This window comes from Monodon monoceros, unplaced genomic scaffold (genome assembly GCF_005190385.1).
Source record: "Monodon monoceros isolate NGI ecotype Baffin Bay Population unplaced genomic scaffold, NGI_Narwhal_1 Super_Scaffold_22, whole genome shotgun sequence".
NCBI classification, from domain to species: Eukaryota; Metazoa; Chordata; class Mammalia; order Artiodactyla; family Monodontidae; genus Monodon; species Monodon monoceros.
The window spans coordinates 100,741,324-100,761,336 of record NW_021703779.1 but is presented as its reverse complement, the minus strand read 5'-3'; the positions used below and the strand labels follow the sequence as shown (position 1 = coordinate 100,761,336).

General features: G+C 39.0%; 1 protein-coding gene across 2 annotated transcripts in view; it reads left to right on the top strand.

Annotated features, from left to right (window-relative positions):
• Positions 1 to 20,013, top strand: part of LAMP2 (lysosomal associated membrane protein 2) — a 33,827-nt gene that overhangs the window by 11,887 nt on the left and 1,927 nt on the right. The window contains exons 4-9 of one of the 2 annotated variants that reach the window (XM_029240729.1): positions 4,858 to 5,016; positions 5,944 to 6,131; positions 6,930 to 7,052; positions 10,339 to 10,402; positions 10,820 to 10,984; positions 13,348 to 13,541. In XM_029240729.1, coding sequence (XP_029096562.1) covers positions 4,858 to 5,016; positions 5,944 to 6,131; positions 6,930 to 7,052; positions 10,339 to 10,402; positions 10,820 to 10,984; positions 13,348 to 13,487 — 839 coding nt within the window. In that variant the 3' untranslated portion in view covers positions 13,488 to 13,541. Of the gene's footprint in view, positions 1 to 4,857; positions 5,017 to 5,943; positions 6,132 to 6,929; positions 7,053 to 10,338; positions 10,403 to 10,819; positions 10,985 to 13,347; positions 13,542 to 20,013 lie in introns of those variants that run through there. The other variant, XM_029240728.1, reaches the window with a different exon arrangement.

Below are 20,013 nucleotides of genomic sequence, written 5' to 3'. Positions count from 1 at the left end.
AATTTAAAAGCCATCCTTATGCAAGTCTGTCCTCCTGTTTGTAATGGAAACATCATGTCTTTGTATTCCCTTGCATGGCATAGTGTTTGACACAGTAAGGATATTTGCTGTCATTGCTTGGTGCTTTACTATGTACCATGTATCAATAGTATCCTAAGTGTGTTGCCAGCAGCATCTCACTTAATCTTTAACAGCAACCCTGGGAAGTAGATGTTATCTCAATTTTACAGGTAAAGGGAATGAGGCTTGATGAGATTAGATGTCTTTCCCAAAGGTCACACAAGCTAGTAAGTGCATGAGCTGGTGTTTGAACCAAAGTGTGTTGAGCTTACAGAGTCCATGCACTTAACTACTATTATTTATTTCATTCAGTAGTGGGCACTCAACAAGTGTTGAATGAATGAGAAAATCCTTTACTAATAACTTTTATTTTATTTTTTCTTTTTTTCTTTTTAACATCTTTATTGGGGTATAATTGCTTTACAATGGTGTGTTAGTTTCTGCTTTATAACAAAGTGAATCAGTTATACATATACATATGTTCCCATAGCTCTTCCCTCTTGCGTCTCCCTCCCTCCCACCCTCCCTATCCCACCCCTCCAGGCGGTCACAAAGCACTGAGCTGATATCCCTGTGCTATGCCCTGTGCTATGCGGCTGCTTCCCTCTAGCTATCTACCTTACGTTTGGTAGTGTATATATGTCCATGCCTCTCTCTCGCTTTGTCACAGCTCACCCTTCCCCCTCCCCATATCCTCAAGTCCGTTCTCCAGTAGGTCTGTGTCTTTATTCCTGTCTTACCCCTAGATTCTTCATGACATTTTTTTTCTTAAATTCCATATATATGTGTTGGCATACGGTATTTGTCTTTCTCTTTCTGACTTACTTCACTCTGTTTGACAGACTCTAGGTCCATCCACCTCACTACAAATAGCTCAATTTCGTTTCTTTTTATGGCTGAGTAATATTCCATTGTATATATGTGCCACATCTTCTTTATCCATTCATCCGATGATGGACACTTAGGTTGTTTCTGTCTCTGGGCTATTGTAAATAGAGCTGCAACTATTTTAAATGTGTACAAGTTTAGTAACCTGAGACCAGCAGAAATATTTCATCTTCAAATCTTTTTTACCATTTAGGTAGGATTTTGACTGAAAAGTAAAAAAGGTAAGGGAAAAAAGTTTAAAAAAAATGTAAGATGACTGAAATCAACATTTGCTGCTATTTTGAGAGAATTTTAGGTCAAAATGAACTTGGGAAGGCGTTGGGAATTAGGCCATTGTTGTGACTACTAGAACTGAAATGTGTGTTAAAATATTTTGAAGGCATGGATAATGGAGATTTCAGTCTTTTTTTTTTTTTTTTTTTTTTTTTTTGCATTACGCGGGCCTCTCACTGTTGTGGCCTCTCCCGTTGCGGACGCACAGGCTCAGCGGCCATGGCTCATGGGCCCAGCTGCTCCGTGGCATGTGGGATCTTCCCGGACCAGGGCACAAACCCGTGTCCCTTGCATCGGCAGGCGGACTCTCAACCACTGCGCCACCAGGGAAGCCCCCAGAGATTTCAGTCTTGTTAGGGATATAATTCTCTCCTTTCTCCCCCCTCCACTGAGATTGGGATATTAACACGGTGTTTGTAGTAGCTTAGCATTTCTCACAGATAGTATTTCATCCTGACCCCAGAAGCACAGGTAGATGGGCTTTAGTTTCCTGGACTTGGGGATGAGTGATTCATTTGGATTTATGGGATATCAAAAGATCATATTTTAAAGATCCAGAAGTGAATGAGCTCGTGTAAAACTTGGGAGGTATCACTAACTGAGACTTGGAAATTAAATCCTAGTTTTCTTTTTACTGATGTCTTTGCTTGAGAGGATAACCAAAGAAAGTTTATTATTGGGTATCTTGGTATTTAGCTTTCTGCCATATATTGTCTTTCAGAACTAGTATTAGGATTTGCCCCTAACTTTCACCGAGCTTAAAAACTAGTTGGAGAGACAAAGTGAAGTTGTTTACCCAAGTTACATGGATAAATTGGAAAGCATTGAGATCCTTGTGAATTTGTTATTGTTTGTGTTTTGGGCATGGAGGGTTCATAAATCTTTTCTGACAATGTGAGGAAAGCTCTAGACCCTCTCAAAGTACAGAGTAAACTTTGCATGTGGTACACAGTCCCTGAGCCCATCAGTGGATGCCTGTGGACAAGAGGTCCTGATGAGGAGCAGAGGTCAGCGTGCATTGAAGGAGTGAGAAAGCTTGGTGTAGAGAAGGAGGGCCTGAGCTGAAACTCGACCTAATGGTAGATTTTGAATAAGTGGAGAATTTTGAGCAGAATATTTCCAGCAGGGGGAAGCATAGTATGCACAGCAGTAATTGGAGAGCTGCCTGATTAAAATAGAGGCTGTGTGTGTAGTAGAAGGAAAATCAAGTTGGCTAGGTGCAGTGAGTCTAAATTATAGGGGGCCTTGGAAGCCAAGGAAAGGCATTTATAGCTTGATGGGGTAGGCACTGGGGAACCATTTTAGGTTTTTAAGCAGGAGAATGATGTAACAAAAGCAGAGACAGTAGTTTATAAAGAATGTTCTGCAGGATTAATTGGAAGTGAGGAGACTACAGGCAGAGATTCCAGTTTAAGAGGCTGTTATAGGAATCAAGTGATGATGTAATGAGTAGCCAGACCAAGGGGGGTGGCAGTAAAAGCAGATGGGGTTTAATTTGACAGATTTGGTGGAAAAACTGTGGACTCTGAAAGGTTAATGTCAGTCTCTCCCCCCTTTATTTATTTATTTATTTTAATTTTATTTTTTTTGGCCATGCCGTGCAGCTTGTGGGATCTTAGTTCCCTGACCAGGGATTGAACCTGTGCCCTCAGCAGTGAAAGCATGGAGTCGTAACCACTAGACCATCAGGGAATTCCCTCGTCCCTTTTATTTTAAACAGGGGAAGATGCAATTTTTATTGCTAGCTTCTGTGTAATATTTGCAACTATTTGAGATTTTAAATGGCTTCCTTAAGTAGACTATTGATGATGTTTTTTTCTTTTTTTAAATAAATTTATGTATTATTTATTTTTGGGTGCATTGGGTCTTTGTTGCTGCGTGCAGCTTTCTCTAGTTGTGGTGAGCGGGGGCTACTCTTCATTGCAGTGCACAGGCTTCTCATTGCGGTGGTGGAGCTCGGGCTCTAGGTGTGCGGGCTTCAGTAGTTGTGGCTCGCAGGCTCTAGAGCGCAGGCTCAGTAGTTGTGGCGCACGGGCTTAGTTGCTCCGCGGCATGTGAGATCTTCCCGGACCAGGGAAGGGGACCCTGCATTGGCAGGGGGATTCGTAACCCCTGCACCACCAGGGAAGCTCCACGTGTTTGTATTTGACTAATATATATGTCAATATATGTTCATAAATAATACATCATTTAAAAAATGACATAGTTTTATTTTTTTATTTTTTATTTTTTAAAATTTATTTATTTTTGTTGATTTATTTTTGGCTGCGTTGGGTCTTCATTGCTGTACACGGGCTTTCCCTAGTTGCGGCGAGCAGGGGGCTACTCCCGGTTGCGGTGTGCGGGCTCCTCATGGAGGTGCCCTGCCCCCTTGTTACAGAGCACGGGCTCCAGGCGTGCAGGCTCTAGAGCGCAAGCTCGGCAGTTGTGGTGCACGGGCCTAGTTGCCCTGCAGCATGTGGGATCCTCCCGGACCAGGGATCGAACCCATGTCCCCTGCATTGGCAGGCAGATCCTCAACTGCTGCGCCACCAAGGAAGCCCTAAAAATGACATAGTTTTATAGTGTAACTCCAGTATGTCTACAGCTTGTTTTTGCACTCGTTTTGTTTTTGAGGTCTATCTACATACAGCTAGTTCATACATCTATTCACTGATGTTAACAGTGGGAAACAGTTTTGGAGAAAAATGTTCTGGTTCATTGGTTTAAAATTTTTTTTCCTTTGGCCGTTAGGGGGTGCCAAGGCAGCATAAGTCCTGCCTTGCTGTGTGACGGAGAGGCACAGAAGGCAGCCTATGTTAAGGGCCTTGAATACCTTCCTTCCTTGCTTCTCCAAAGGAAGCTAAGCCATTTGGGTGGATAAGTGTGATCATAGTCTTTTGAAGTTTCACCATATAGGCATTATAATAACTCTGCACAGAAAGGTGGTAACTTATTGCTTTCATATTCTGAAATTTTCCTGAAATGGAATAGTCTTTAAATCCTATCCAGGAAAAGGTTTCGAAAACTCATTTTAGTTACTATAACTTACTTTGGGATAGTAGCACAAAAATAATCGTTGATTATTCCATCTCTCTTTGTTTCGTCACTAAGTCCTGTTGATTCTACCTTAGCTCTGTGTCTTCAATTTGGCCTCTTTACTCTCTTCTTACTGCCCCTCACTATCTTGGTTTAGGCAACTCCTCCTCGCCTTTCCCCTTAACCAGCTCATTGGCCTTCTAACTAGTTTCCCTCTTAAATGACTTTCCTTAAAAGTTTTCTGCTCTGCCTAACCTCTACAGTTTTGCTATGTTCCTTAAAATAAATGATACATTTGTTATTCCCAGCTTTAAAAACTGAAGCTGACCTGCTATTGCTAACAAAATAAAGCCCAACCTGTCCTTAGACCATAGAAGATGCTTCAAAGTGTGACCACCTGCAACTTACCTTTCCTTCCTAATCCCCATCACGTCTTTCCTCTTACTCCTTGTGTTTCAGCCACAGTGAATTTGTCAGTTCCTGAACAGGCCTTGTCTTTTGTCACTTCAGGAATGGGGTGGGGCAGGCAGACAGAAGAGATGAAAGTCTAATGTATATTTATATGATCACTTTCCTCCTACCTTCTTGGAAATAGCTATTGTTAATCTTCTTTTACAGGAGTTTTTACTGTTTCTGACCGTGTGGCATTCAGAGTTCCATTGAATGACATCTTTAGATGCAATAGTTTATTAACCTTAGGAAAGAATGATGTTGTCCAGCACTATTGGGATGTTCATGTACAAGCTTTTGTCCAAAATGGCACAGTGAGCACAAAAGGTGAGCACTTAAAATATATATATTTCTATACTTGGGTCCTAACTTAAGATTAGAGTATATCAGGTAGCTTTAGTTGAAGTTGTTATCTTAAAGCATTTATATGTTAAGACTTACACCTTACACTGCACTGTAAAGTTTTTATAAATAACAGCAATTCTTATTCTTGTGGAACTTGCACTTTTAAGTTTCTGATGTACATGTTGTGGAATGGTCTTTTAAAATGTGCTACCTGCAGTGTTTTCAGTGGATAAAACCTAATCTTTGTTTGAACAAATCCTCAGATAGCATTTGATCCTCAGCTCTTCAGCTTTTGAAGATCCAAGACGAAGGCTGAGAAATGGGATTTCTGTGTTCTAATCTTGACTTTTATAAATTGATTTTGTAACTTTTATGTGACTTTATTGGCAATACAATAATTTCTCGTGTACCAGTTCTGGAAAACTACCAACACTGCCTAAGAAGAGGTTGAAATAAAAGGTTCATTTGTATTTAAATCCTTCAATGATTTTTAAACTTTTTTCAGTTAAAAACAGTATTTTTCCTTATAGTGGTTATATGTGGAAAAGAAGAGGGCAGGCCTAGGTAGGGGCAAACTGTTTTCAAACTTAAACCTCTGATTTTCACCTCAGAGGCAGATGAAGTTTTGGGGGAACAAAGGGACTTAAGGGTATGAAAAGATGAGTGTGTGGCCACGCATGAGTAGATAATGCATTTGTATGTGTCTGGAGCCTGTCTGCCATGTCATAACTCTTAAGACTGTCTGCATATGAAGCAGCAGTTTGAGGACCTCTGCCTCATTTAGTTTAAAATAATACTATCAAGATATTCTCTACCCTAAATATAACCCTTTTGGACTTTTATTGTGAGAAATATTTTGCTCTTCCCTGGCCTTATGAATTAAAAAATTTATTTTGTCCTTTGTTTCAGAGTTTTTGTGTGATAAAGATAAAACTTTAACCACAGTGCTGCCCATCGTTCCCACCACTGTGCCATCTCCTACTACAACACCCTCTCCAAAGGAAAAGCCAGAGGTTGGATCCTATTCAGTTGTAAATAGCAATGGGACATGTCTTCTGGCTACCATGGGGCTGCAGCTGAACATTACTCATGATAAGGTATAGTTGCCTGTTTTTATTGATACATTCTTTCTGTATCTCCTTTCAAATGTAGTGGGTCCAGCCTTCACCCCAAGAGTAGTGTTATTAGAATGATGCAGTTTTAAATAGAGATTTGTGTTGACTTGTAGAGTTTTGATTAATTTGAGTTATTATAACCGTGAAGAGTTAATGTCACTGTCAAGGTGTTGTATTGGCCAGCAGGAAACCTAGTAGTTTAAAGGACTCTTTGGGGTGTAGATTTTTTTTGCCATCAGTAGATCAGAATACGAGCAGTTGATCTTTATTTCAGTTAGTTTAAAATATAACTCCTTCACACTTTTACCTGAACCACACTAGGTGTGGAACAGTGCAGCTGTTTCTCCAGCTATTTGATGACTTGAATGGTATAGGTAGATAGGTAGATAGAGGTAGGGGTGTACGATGGCACTTCTGGTTGCAGTGCTCCACTGGGGCTACAGAGGGCGTGCCAGCAAACCAATCCCATTTTCAGAGTCCTGGGATTTTAAACAAGTTAGACAGATGGCTCTTGTGCTCCATTAAAAAATGTGTTTTCATTTGGCTCATTATTTGAGGAAGCTTTCCTGTTGTCTTCCTTTTTTTTTTTAAGTCTTCTGAGTCATAGCTTGAGGACCTGGGCCAGCTTTGAAAGTAAGGTATCATACACTTAAGTATCCATATCTAGGAGACAAAAGGATTTTTTTGTTCTCCACGAACTTGGTCTTATTAGAGTATAAGGTTTTGCTGTAGATTTTTTATGGTTCATCTGTACCTCTCTCCCCTCTTCTTCCCCCGAAGGTTGCTTCGGTTATTAACATCAATCCCAACACAACCAACTTCACTGGCAGCTGCCATCCTCAAACTGCTCTACTTAGGCTGAGCAGCAGCAGCATCAAGTATCTGGACTTTGTCTTTGCTGTGGTGAGTAACAGGTTTATCAAAAATTAGGGGAGCACATCTGAAAGTCTAAAAAGGTGTGTGTGTGTGTGTGTGTGTGTGTGTGTGTGTTGAGAGGGATAATTACCTCTATTTTCCATTTCAACACTACTTAATTATAAAGTGTATACAGTCCATTGATCCCTGTTAATCCCTCAGGGTCACTTCGATGTTCTGTGGGCTGGACTCAAATTCTGCTATTCTGTTTTTATGTAGACCTTAGGGTAGGAGTAAGAATTAACCCATATTAAAAAAAAAAGTCTAATCTATCCATATAGATGTATGTTACAATAAAGTTTATTTATAAAAGACAAAGTAAGTTCCGTAATATTTTTCTCTATTATTGGTTAGAAAATTCTCATGTTTGTCTGTTATAATATTTTAGGCTTTTTCAAGGCTATACTATTTGTAATAGTATCAGTAATAATGATAGCTAACACTTATTGAGTACTCACTATGTACAAGGCTCTGTGCAAGTACTTTATGTGCATTACGTCAGGATATTTTATAATGGCAGCATTCAGGTTTTTGTTGTTCATGATCGCATCAAGGGCTGAACCCTAAGCAGAAGTTTCCATGCATGTTCTGCTTCTAGGTAGCATGAATTGATCATTGGGGACCTTTATTTCCACCTTCTCAGAAGCAGTTGTTATCCCCATAATTTTTCAAAGGGTGTGTGTGTGTGTGTGTATGTGTATGTGTATGTACACATGTTACAGCAGATTGGAATGGGGAAGAGGGGCTATCAATGAGGGAAAATGTTGGACCACCAAAGTTATTGCATAAGGGCCTAAAAAACAGTTCTGCTTTCAAATCGGATTACTCTTATCTAGGGATGGGGAAATAGTCTCAACGTCTGATATATGAAAAGTTAGGTATGTCTTTGTTTTGTGTCTGAACTTGGTATTTTGAGTCTAAAGCCTCTTTTCTCTATGGAATACATGCTGAGTAATTGAGGATTATATTTTAGAAAGGTTTATAAAAACCTTCCCTTTTCCAGCATTCAAATAATTACTCCGTTGTAGTACATATATGACCAGTGAATTACTATTAAAAATGTCTAGTTAAGCTTGTCATCTTCCGTGTGATAAGAGCAGGCTTCCCAAGTTACCTCACAGAGATTATATTATAGTCAATAAGAATGAAGAAAGTAATATTTTAGATTCACTCCCTTTTGAGTGATTGAGCTTGATCTTTCTAGCTGAGGTAAGATCCTAACAGGAACATGGTTTCTTCTGACTCTCATGGGGAAGCATGTAATATTTAATGCTTACAATATTTAATTGCCCAGCAGACTATTCTAAAATGTAATTCAAAATAGTGACATTTTAACCATGATATAGGCACTTTGAAAAATCAAGAAACATCTGCAGTGTCACCAGAGTTCAGTGGGGCCCATCTCACCTTCAATCCTATCATGACACTTACTTCTAAGGATAATTTATTGAATTTGGTGTATATGCAGGATGTTATGGTGGGATACAAAGAGGAAGGCCTGTATTCTTCAGATGCCCATGGATTAGTGGTAAAGATAGCAATGTACTAATAATTACCATTTTTATGGAAGGCCTTGAATGTCATGCTGGCTTTTGGAATTGATTCTTTGGGCAAGTAGAGTGCTGTGGGATGAGTGCTAGACCAGAGGAAGATACAAAGTGCTATAAGAGTGTAGAAGAATGAGCCATTAATTCTAGCTAGAGTAGAGTCAGGAGGGTTTAACAGAGGAGATGGCATTTAAGCTGGACCTTCAAGGATGGGTCAGATTTGTACACATGGGGGAGAAGGTGGGGAGTAAGTGAAAAAGTACAAGCTACCCCTGGATAAAGGAACACAATCAAGACCAGGTGGAGAATGAGACATGTAGCATGTTTAGTGAATGATAAGTTTGGAAGAGTACTTGGGACTAATTGTAGAGAGCCTTGAATGCCAAGCCAAGGAGAGATGCGATAAGGTTGTTCAGGTCCTCTTTATGCTTCCTCCTGAAATTCTCTTAGTCTGTCCCCTGGTTTTCATTCCCTACTGATTCAGGCCTGCATTACCTCTTACCTGGATGTTTCACACAGCCTCCTAACTAGTCCCATCTCTTCCTCCCCTCCCCCAATGTACTTTGGCATCAGCTTGATCTTCCTGAAGCTCAGCTCTTCCTCAGAAACCTGCAGTGGTTCTGATTTGCCGACAAGAAAACATCTAAATTCCATGCCAGGGTAGCTCACGCCTCCCCTCCCTGCCATGCAATGTAACCTGCATATCCAGCTTTATGATTCCTTCTTTCCCTTTATATGAATTTCATGCTTCCCTTACCCTGTTCCCTGTGCACATCCCAGGCTCTGCAGCCAGACTTCCTGGTGCCAAATCCCAGCTCACCGACTACTGTGTAGCCTTGTGGAAGTTACTCAACACCCTCCATAATTCAGTTACAAAATGGGGTGTTGTAATTCTTCCATTCCGTGAAGCCTCATATGTAAAGTTTTAAGAACAGTGCTTGTCACTTTGTAAGTTCTCAAATGCTCGTGTGCTTGTGATTATGCTCATTTTCTGACTACCTTTACTCATGTGGTTGCTTTCTCGAATACTCGTTTCTGCTTGTTTCCTAATTGAATCCTACCCAATTCAAATGGCCCATCCCTAAGCTTGTGTTATCTTTGCTCCTCCCTTAGTTGGAAGTAACTTCTCGTCTTTTAATTTTCATAACCTATCACTTTTTTGTAATATGGTTATTTATTTATACCTATCTTCTCTTACCTGGCAGATTGCAAACGCGGTGGGGGCAGGAACCATATCTGGTCCATTTTGATGGCTCCCTGGAACACTTAGATATGTTACCTTGTACATACTAAAAGCACTGAAATAATTAGAATGACTGGCTAATCAGATGAGTGCTTCAGAAAGAAAATAGCAGCGAAGGAAAGGTTAGAGCTTGAGAGGCTGAAAGGCAAGGAGCCCCGTTAAGAGGCCGTTGTGATCCAGGCTAGAGGTGGTGAGGGCTCAGAAAGTGATAGAAAGAATGGAATGGAGGGAGTGAATTGCTGAGTGTCTAAGAACCATATGAGCACACCTCTGGTCCAAAAGTTGGAAACAAAATGAAGAGGGAAAGGGTTTCTGTCACATTTTGAGTCCCTTTACTTGGTTGCAGTTTATTCTACTGGTCCAGGTCTAATCCATGGTTTTATCTTCTGGGAAATAGTATTAGATTGCTTTCTTTCTGTAGACATTAACTGTACCTGTAGACAGTTGTGATGCATTGATTAACTGGAAGCTCTTTTTCACACAGAAAAATGAAAACCGATTCTATCTAAAGGAGGTGAATGTCAGCATGTATTTGGTTAACGGCTCTGGTAAGCAAAACATTGGCCTCTGGGAAAAAGAGTATGGGTTACACTGAAAGAATAGAAACTGTAATTATCTTGTTACCAAATAGTGCCTTATTTAATGGACCAGAAGATTCTATGTCAAAATTGTACTTTGACCATAACTTAAAATCAGCAACTTAGAACTAGAGTGTTATATCTTTTGCAGTATCCCATATTTTCAAAGCATGACAGATAATAGTTAACAATGTGAGTGAGTTTTAGACTGTAGAAACATCTATAGAAAGATACAGAACCTAGTGATCTTAAGAATGGCTTTTTGTGGGCAGACCCTGTACCCTAAGCCCCCATATTTCACAGAAAAATCCTGGGGACTGTCCCATTTTTTTTTGTTGTTGTTGATGGGATAAGAAGTTACTAACATGTTTTTTTTTTCCCTTAAAGTTTTTAGCATTGCAAATAACAATCTCAGCTACTGGGATGCCCCCCTGGGAAGTTCTTATATGTGCAACAAAGAGCAGACTGTTTCAGTGTCTGGAGCATTTCAGATAAATACCTTTGATCTAAGGGTTCAGCCTTTCAATGTGATGGAAGGAAAGTATTCTACAGGTAAGAATCAAGCAAGTTTTATTAATAATTTATGGTCTTAGGTTGACTGCTGGGTGGCTTTTCCTTTCAGTCATGGGAATATAAGCACTGAAATACAGGAATATGAATTCACCTCTCGACTCTGTTGTAGAGTTCTCATAGCCTTGAGCAAGTTGTGTAACTATGTTTAGCTCATCATTTTGCTCAAATTAGATTTGTTTTGTGATCTCAAAACCATTTGCAACGAATTTCTTAAAGCTAAAACTGATAGGAGATTTAAGTGAGCTTTACTTAAGGTGTAGACATTTCTCCATGGGTTGTAGTTTGTGGGAAGGGTGGCACCAGGGAGCAGCAGTTTTGGAGCATTTTGCCTCTGCCTTCTTGGGGCCATCTTCTCGCTGGAAACATTTTCATACCAGAATTAAAGCAGTTTGGTCTCATTTTGTTAAGACAAAAGATTGCAGTAGGAAAGCCTCAGATATCATGACCTATGTTTTGGCCAGCCAGAAAGATCTGGAGAGTTTTACAGAAAGATCTGGAGAGTTTTAAAAGCATGTGCTAGTGTGAATGAGGCTTTTTGAAGGTCTACTCAGGGCTAATGGTGGTATTTATCAGATTTTTAGTGAAAGCTTTGTGAAGGGCTTATTACAGTGTGTTTATATGAATATGAAAGATGCATTTGGCATTACAAGATTAAAATTTGCTTGAAGAGGAAAAAGTACATAAAATTCCTTAATTGACTTGTCCTTTAAAACCAATTACTTAAAATTGACGGTTTGTGGATCACAGTTCTGCCCAGCAGAGCCATCCCAGTCATCCACATCCTTTTTAACAATTAATTCTATGGCTTAGAAGGAAATGTGGAAGCTGTGTTTAAAGTGAATGTGCTGTGAGCTGCTCAGCAGTTTTGCAGTAGTGCTGAACACCTAGCCTGACTTGGTTAGGCCAGAATAAATTGGGCTCTTCACCCTACCATTCTTGTGATTAGAAGGGTTAATCACAATTTAAAAGTACTTTCAAGAATTCATTTCCCCCTTTGTCAGTTTTGCTTACGAACTTCAATTATTTTGATCCTTTAATAGTTTTACTTTTGAGTCTTTATTGAGCTCCCCTACATTATTACCTTAATTTTAGGTCCAAATTTCTGTTTAGAACTTAAAATCATTTGCAGTGTAAAATCCGCTCAAGCCTGTTTATCTAGTCAGCTGTAATAGACATGAGCTGTGGTTTTTCTCTAATTTGAAACTTTGGTTTTTATGTACATAGAATTAGAAATGTCACCCAAAGGAGTATACAACATTTAGTACTGATAATGAATGCGTAATCTATTTGTGGAGCTAGGTTCTTGACTGTGGGTACCTATAAATACAACACACTGGTAATAATTCACTGTTTAGGAGAGGAAATAGACTTTCAGTAAGGTAAGAGTGTTGATTGGATTTTACTGGATCAGACTACTGTCTAGAAATGGGGAAAATAGCCCCTGTGGGCTGCCAGCCCTGACCAGATTGATAAATGTGGTAAACACACTCAAATTAGTAAGAGGTCCCAGTTTCTTGACTTTTGCAGCCACTAAAAGCATATACTTGAAGTCGGGAATCTGCAAACTTTTTCTGTAAAGGCTCAGACAGTAAGTGTTAGGGTTTGGAGGCCATGTGGTCTCTGTCACAACTATTCAGCTCTGCTGTTGTAGCATGAAAACAGCCACAGGCAATAAACAAATGAGTGAGGCTGTGTTCCAATAAAGCTTGTGGATACTGAAACTTGAATTTCATATAATTCTCATGAATCACAAAATCATCTTCTTTTGGTTTTTTTCCAATCATTTAGAAATGTTCAAAAGGCATTTTTAGCCCTTGGGCCAGATTTGGCTCACGGGCTATAGTTTGCCCGATCTTTGCTCTAAAGGATTCCAGAGCCAGCATGGCTGTTCTAATCCCACAGTTAAACCTTCCTGATCTGCTCCGAGTTTCCCAAAAGACATTCACTCTACCACTAAGAGTCTAATCCTGCTATGTAGCTATCTGGCTAGATTAGCTCTCTTCATTTCTGATAAAGTAATACTCCTATTTTGGAAAGCACTTGGAATATATACAAAGAAATACAGACACATGTGTGTGTTTTACTCAGATATAAATGAGTGTATATTCATATATATCTATATATATACACATACATGAATGAAAGGACAAATAAGGTTTAGGATTTTAATTCTAGGACACTGCATAATTTTATGTAGCTTTATCACTAAAATATACCTGTCTTAATTACTTAAAGTTGATCTTATAAGAGCATTTCTGAATTTTGAATCAACATCTTTTACTTTTGGACATCATTTTTTTTATTATACTCATTATTTGTTACACACTTTTTCTCACCTACAGCCCAAGAGTGTTCGCTGGATGATGACACCATTCTAATACCAATTATAGTTGGTGCTGGTCTTTCAGGCTTGATTATCGTTATAGTGATTGCTTACCTAATTGGCAGAAGAAAAAGTTATGCTGGATATCAGACTCTGTAACACTAATCCACACGTGACTCTGTTACAAAACAATAAAGCAAGTACAAGATCCAAGATCCAACATGCAATACTATTCGATTTAAGGTATATATAGTTGCAGTTCTGATCTTAACAACAGGTGGTACAGAGGATTTTGAACTTAAATAGATAAAAATACCCCTAAAACTATAAACTATAAATTAGTCACATGATTTTGGTTTTCCCAACTAAGGAATTTAAAAGTTATTTCTACAACAAAAAAACATGTGCAAAATCACGTGGATTATAGATTCTGTTTTATTGTCTTGAATTAGTATTGCATTGTTCTCACTTTAAACATTCTGACTAGAAATATACAGCTTAGGAAAGGGTTAACCGCACCTCCACATGTAGTCGATTTGAGACAACACATTCTACGGTGGATTTGTACTTGCTCCTTTGCATTTTTTGGTGATTTTGTTTGCAGGTTAACTTAGCTGCTTTGGCATTGCTGTGTATTTGACTATGAGAGATATGCCAATAGATTTGAACAGGGTCTAGTATTATTATGTTCTTAGCAATGCATGCTTTTCTAATGCCTTTTGAATCCATTTGTATTTAATGTGGCTGTAGTGACAAAAGATACAAAAGCTTTAAAATTTTGGAATAGGTGTTAATCTTATTGTTTAATCTTTTTAAGAAAAAAACTGGATATTTCCGTCTTTTAAATTGTAAGACACAAGACTATTCCAACTGGGCATTTCAATCCATTTTCTAGATGTTGTAGAGATAATTGCTAGGTAGTGCCAATTTGAGGTGTTAGTCCCTTGTACCTGTAAATTGGCTTCTACATGCAGTGCTAAAATTAATGTAGATTTCTCTTTAGCTTTCTAGTATCCTTGTTGGTGATGGTTTGTTTTATTCTCTTCTTTTCTTTTCCTTAAAGAAGAAATGCCAGTATGTCCTAGAACCTAGATAAAGAACTTGCACCTAACCCAAAAGTCTTGGCCTTCTCTTTGTTCATGAAAAAGCTGTTCTTTGTTTCCAGCTTGTGTTGATTGCTACAACATTTACTAATTTGGCTTTCACATTTAAATAGTTCTGTGCTAATCAAAACTTACATTATTATTGTTCATTATGGTAGCATCATCATTAATTCATGTACTTTGTGTTCAGTTCTGTGCTCTGGGGAGTTGCACCAATTGTCCATTTAACCTGCACCACCTAATGTTTATATGAGAAAGCAAAACATTTCTGCTTGATAGTTAGCACATCAAGTATTTCTTGCTGCTTCTGTCTTTCTTCCTTTTTTTTTTGGTATTGAGATGGCTGAGCAAATATTAAAAAATTGTTAACATGCAGCAATATATGGCAGGTTCCGTGTTTTGGGGGATGGGAGATTATGTGTGCCTCCCATTCACTAGAAAATGAGATATCTGGGTTCCAAAATGTTGTTTGCGTTGAATAAATTTGGTAGTCTAGTGACACACAGAGGCAATTGCATGTTAGCATGTGTATGTCTATAACTACCTTTCGAGTTATATTGGCATGATAAATATTTTCTCCCACCTAAATTTGCTCTCTGTTTAGAGTAGCCTGAAAATCTTACTGGCTCAGAATAAGATTCTTGACTAAGCCCCTCTCTAAAAGCTACATTGAGCTGCATTGCCAGCTTAAGGCACTTTTTAAAGGCTAAATATAAATCTGATTTTTAAAAAAATATTTTTTATTTAAATAGTGTTTTAGTGTAAGATTGTTAACGTTGTAAGAATGGATAATGCTTGCAAGAATGTGAGCCTTAGATATTTCTTATGAGTCAAAACAAAGCAGCTTTTTTAAAAAATAAAAATTGGAAGCACAAGTGGGTGGCACACTGGCTTAATGCTGTTAATGTTTCTAAAAGTTTCTACCTTTAGATTATATATCTGATTTATATTAAAATACCTCTAATTAGTACTGTTTTATAGAAAATCTGACTTAACTGAATATTTTTGTATTTTACATGGGCCAGTTTATATGCTATCATTTACACTATCATTTCCTATAGCCATGTGTTCTTTGTACCTTTTGTAGTTTTGCTTTAACGGATTTACACCTTGATGATCTAACACTCTATTTGGTTTCTGGGTGTTTTTCATGGGTTAGCATTTGTATAAAGAAACTGGTCCATGTAAATACTTTCCATGTTTTTTCCTCAGATGTTTAAACCACTAGTTGATGTATGGTATTTCTCTTCAGATATTTGCCTGTCCATTTGCTCAACATATTGCTTCTAAAACAAACAATAAAGATTCTTTTATTTCTTAAGGAAATTTGCTCACATTTCTTTCCCATTGGCTAAAGTCTAGATTTTGTATACTACATTATGGCAATTTCTTCCAAAAGGAAAAACTTAAGAAATGCTTAGAAGTAGAATTATTTATTTCCAGAATGTTCTGTGTATTACTGTCTGGAAGAGTGGTCCCATACATAGGTCCCTACTGATGTTGGAGTGGCTACAGAGTAAGAATCAGGTCTGGGATGAGACGTGTGTGGCACGCACGTGTGTGTGTGTGTGTGTGTGTGTGTGTGTGTGTGTGTGTGTGTAAACTCCCCAGCTGAATCTAATGTTTAGGCAATTAGGAAACCAGTGATCTAGAATATTTATTTCATAGTAAAAGTGACAGAATATCTCTGTACACTTTTCTCAGGTCCTAAATTGAGGCTGATATTTAGTATCTGTACATTTCAGCCACACAAACTGACCTATTGATCCGAGCCAAAATAGGATTGTGTGTAATTTTTTTTTTTTTTTTTGCGGTACGCGGGCCTCTCACTGTTGTGGCCTCTCCCATTGCGGAGCACAGGCTCCGGACGTGCAGGCTCAGCGGCCATGGCTCACGGGCCCAGCCGCTCCGCGGCATGTGGGATCTTCCCGGACCGGGGCACGAACCCGTGTCCCCTGCATCGGCAGGCGGACTCTCAACCACTGTGCCACCAGGGAAGCCCTAATCTTTCTCTCAGATCACCTTAAAATTCTTGAACCTTCCAATTTCCAGATAGCTTCCCAGTCCACCTTAGTATATCACACACAAAAATTTAGCAGCCTTGCTAGTCGCTTTCCTCTGGATTACCCAGTTAAGCCACGTGACTGCCAGTTACTCATCAGAGCTCCCAGCTCTACTAGCTACCATGTGACTTGGTCAAGCTACTCAACTGGGGTCTCTCGTTTTTTCATCTAGGGACTGAGGGCTGTTAAGTCCTGTTACTCTTATTTCTTTGAGTGATAGTTTTTCATTTCAATGAAGAAAAATATACATTTGAGTATTTTTAGAAGGAACCTGATTAGAAGCTACATCTTAGGCATCAAGAACATATTTACATACAGTGTAAAACACACCATCTGAAGTTTCTTGCGTTTTTTTAGGAGGAATTATTATGAGACTCAGATATTTTTAGGATTATAGCCTTTTATCTCTGTTTATTTAGATAGATAATGTTACATTGTCTTGGGCTCAGCTCTCTCCTACCTATCTCCTGATCTTTTACCCTGGTACATAACTTTCTGCATCAATAATTACCATATCTTATTTTTGAAACTAGTATAGAGTAGCTTCAAGTTTCTTTTCAGATTCATGTAATATATTTCAAACAGTTTGACTATAGATCTAAAAGGTATATAATAGATAAGATGTCACATAAGGATGTGCTTCTAAATGCTGATTCTTCCAAAGAGAATTTTTGACACATTGGTTTTGAAGAGGTGTTTGTTTAATACTTTATTATAAATGTACATCTTGGCTTTTCAGCCCTCACACTGAAAACTGTATTTGAAAAATTTCTGAACTAACAGAAAATTGAAGATTAACAGCATTTAAAAAATCTACATGAACCTTTCCATTGAGATTTCAATGGTCAAAGAAACTTTGTCTTTAAAAATCTTCATTGCTTCCGTGACTATTAAACTCTTCTACAAATACACTTCTCCTTTCCCCAGAAAGGTCTCAAGTGTACATTAGGCAAATAGATCAGGTCAAAATGACTTGTAGAATGAGGTTTTCTTTTCTTGGATGTGATTTTATTAAAATTACTGTTTTACCAAAATTTCTTTCCATTACCTAAAGAATTTTTAAAGGCCGAATTCATAAAAATCAATAATTATTATAAATTAATACTTCACATACTGAGAGCATTTTAAGTAAATGACAGCATCTAGAAAGATCTTTGTATTAGCAGAATTGCCTTTTTGATCTACTCTGGGAATATTTGTCTTGCATGAAAGCCTTAAGAAAGCCTTATTGGCAGTATTTATGAAAGTCGTTTCAGTACTAGGTCAAACACCCAATTTGGGAAAGAGGACTATGAATTCGTTGCCAGAATAAGAAATTAATCTAATGAATTTTTTAAAAACCAAGTTATATTAAATCCAAGACATAATACTTTATGGTCATGTCACCTAATAGTTTATATGCTGGGTGGTAATTTGGGAAATTGAAGGGGAGGAGCTAACTGGGTGCTCTTAACACCATATATTCACAAGTCACATCTGGCAACCTCAGCTATCTGGATTTTTAACAAAACCAAGAAGCAAGTAAAAAAGATCATTGAGCTGGCAGCCAAAATTGATGTCATAAAGTCCATAAACTCTAGGATTGCATCTTGTTCACAGTTATTACCCCAGAGACTAGCAAAAGGCTGGCACATTTCTTACATGCAAACACAATCAGATGTGCCTTGCAGCTATTCATTTTTATTTTCGGCACAGTTCTAATAAGTTTAATTATCTGATTTATCAATCCCTGGTAAATTGCAAGCTAGGAGGAGAACTAGGACAATAAGAGGCAAGGAAATGGAAAATAGAAGCGGTGGTTCAACACGCTAGCCACCTCCTCTCTCTGCAAACATATCTCCATCTGCACTATCCCTTTCTTCTCCAGTCTCAGTAGGTTTTCTTCTGGTCAGTGCTTCTGGAATCCCATTTCCCCTGCCTCCCAGGAGACTTTGTACCATCGTCTTCAACCTGTAAAATGCTCATGGCTCTTTCCCTCATCCTGTAACCACAAGTCTCTTCCACCCTGAAGGTATCCTTTCTTGACCCTGTGTCCCCCTTCTACCTACCTACCTTTCTTCTAAACGTCTCATAACGAGTACTGTGTGTTCCCCACCCCAAGTTCTTGATCTCCTAACCAGTCAATCACTTCCCATTCACTCCTAAACCTGCAACAATTTGACTCCTAGCCCCCACCCTCCGTATTGCTACATCCAGTGGACATTTCTCAGGCGTCTCTAATATTTTACACTGTTCTCCCATGATAATTGAAACTGTTTCCTTCCTTGGCTTCTGTGGCACCATTTTCTACCTGCCTTTCCTACTTTTTCCTGCTCCTTTATTCTTCAAATATTGGTGTTCCCAAGGGTTTTGTCTCTGATCCTCTTATTACTCTTATCTGCCCTTGCTGAGAAATATCTTTGTCCCTGGTTTGAACTATCACGTCAACCACTTGGTTAGGACGTAGGTATCTTAAACTCAGCAGATCTAAAACGGAATGTCTTCCTCTTCCACATATCCCTCTCCACCCTCCCCCGACACGCAAATTTTAAAAATTAAATTTAAAAAAACCCACACAAAAATAACTACAAATAAAACTGAAATGCATATATTCCCCCTGTATTCCCTATCACAATGAATGGCACCAGTGTCTACATAATCATGGGATTGGAAGCCATTCTACAATATTGTCTCCTCCTACATCTGTTTGGTCAGTTCTGTCTTCTAATTGGATCTCTAGTCCATCCCTTCTGCATCTGCACTTCATTAACCAAGTTCAGGACCGTATTATTGGTCATCTGGCTTCTAGCAGTAGAGTTGCTTCCTAACTTAATACCTCCAGTCTTCCATCTGCCATAACTTCTGAAACAAATATCCTGCTTAAAATTCTGCAGAAATTTTTTTGGGGGGGGCCATCAGTATAAGGCCAAACTACCTAGAGCATACGGTGCCTTTGTGAGCTGATCCTAGTACCCTTTTCCACCTCTTTTCCAAGAGTACCTCTTTTATTTATTTATTTTTTTCTTTTGGCGGTACGCGGGCCTCTCACTGTTGTGGCCTCTCCCATTGCGGAGCACAGGCTCCGGACGCGCAGGCTCGGCGGCCATGGCTCACGGGCCCAGCCGCTCCGCGGCATGTGGGATCTTCCCGGACCGGGGCATGAGCCCGTGTCCCCTGCATCGGCAGGCGGACTCTCAACCACTGCGCCACCAGGGAAGCCCCAAGAGTACCTCTTAATCCATTGTTCTAACTATGCCAACCTGCTTGCATTTCACCCGAAGTGCTGTTTTCTTACCCTCCATAGTTTTGTCTGTGCTGCTTTCTATACCTGGAACGCCCTTCACCCATTACCTGCATGGTTAATTCCTACTCATTCTTAAAAATTCAGCTCTGGTGTCACCTCTTTCAAACTGTGTCTTGTGTAACAAGGCTGAGTTGAGTGTGCATCTGAAATATTTCGATGACACTGTGTGTTCCCTGCCCCTATTACAGCACATTTTGAAATTATAACCGCTGATTTTCTTATCTGACTCCTACACC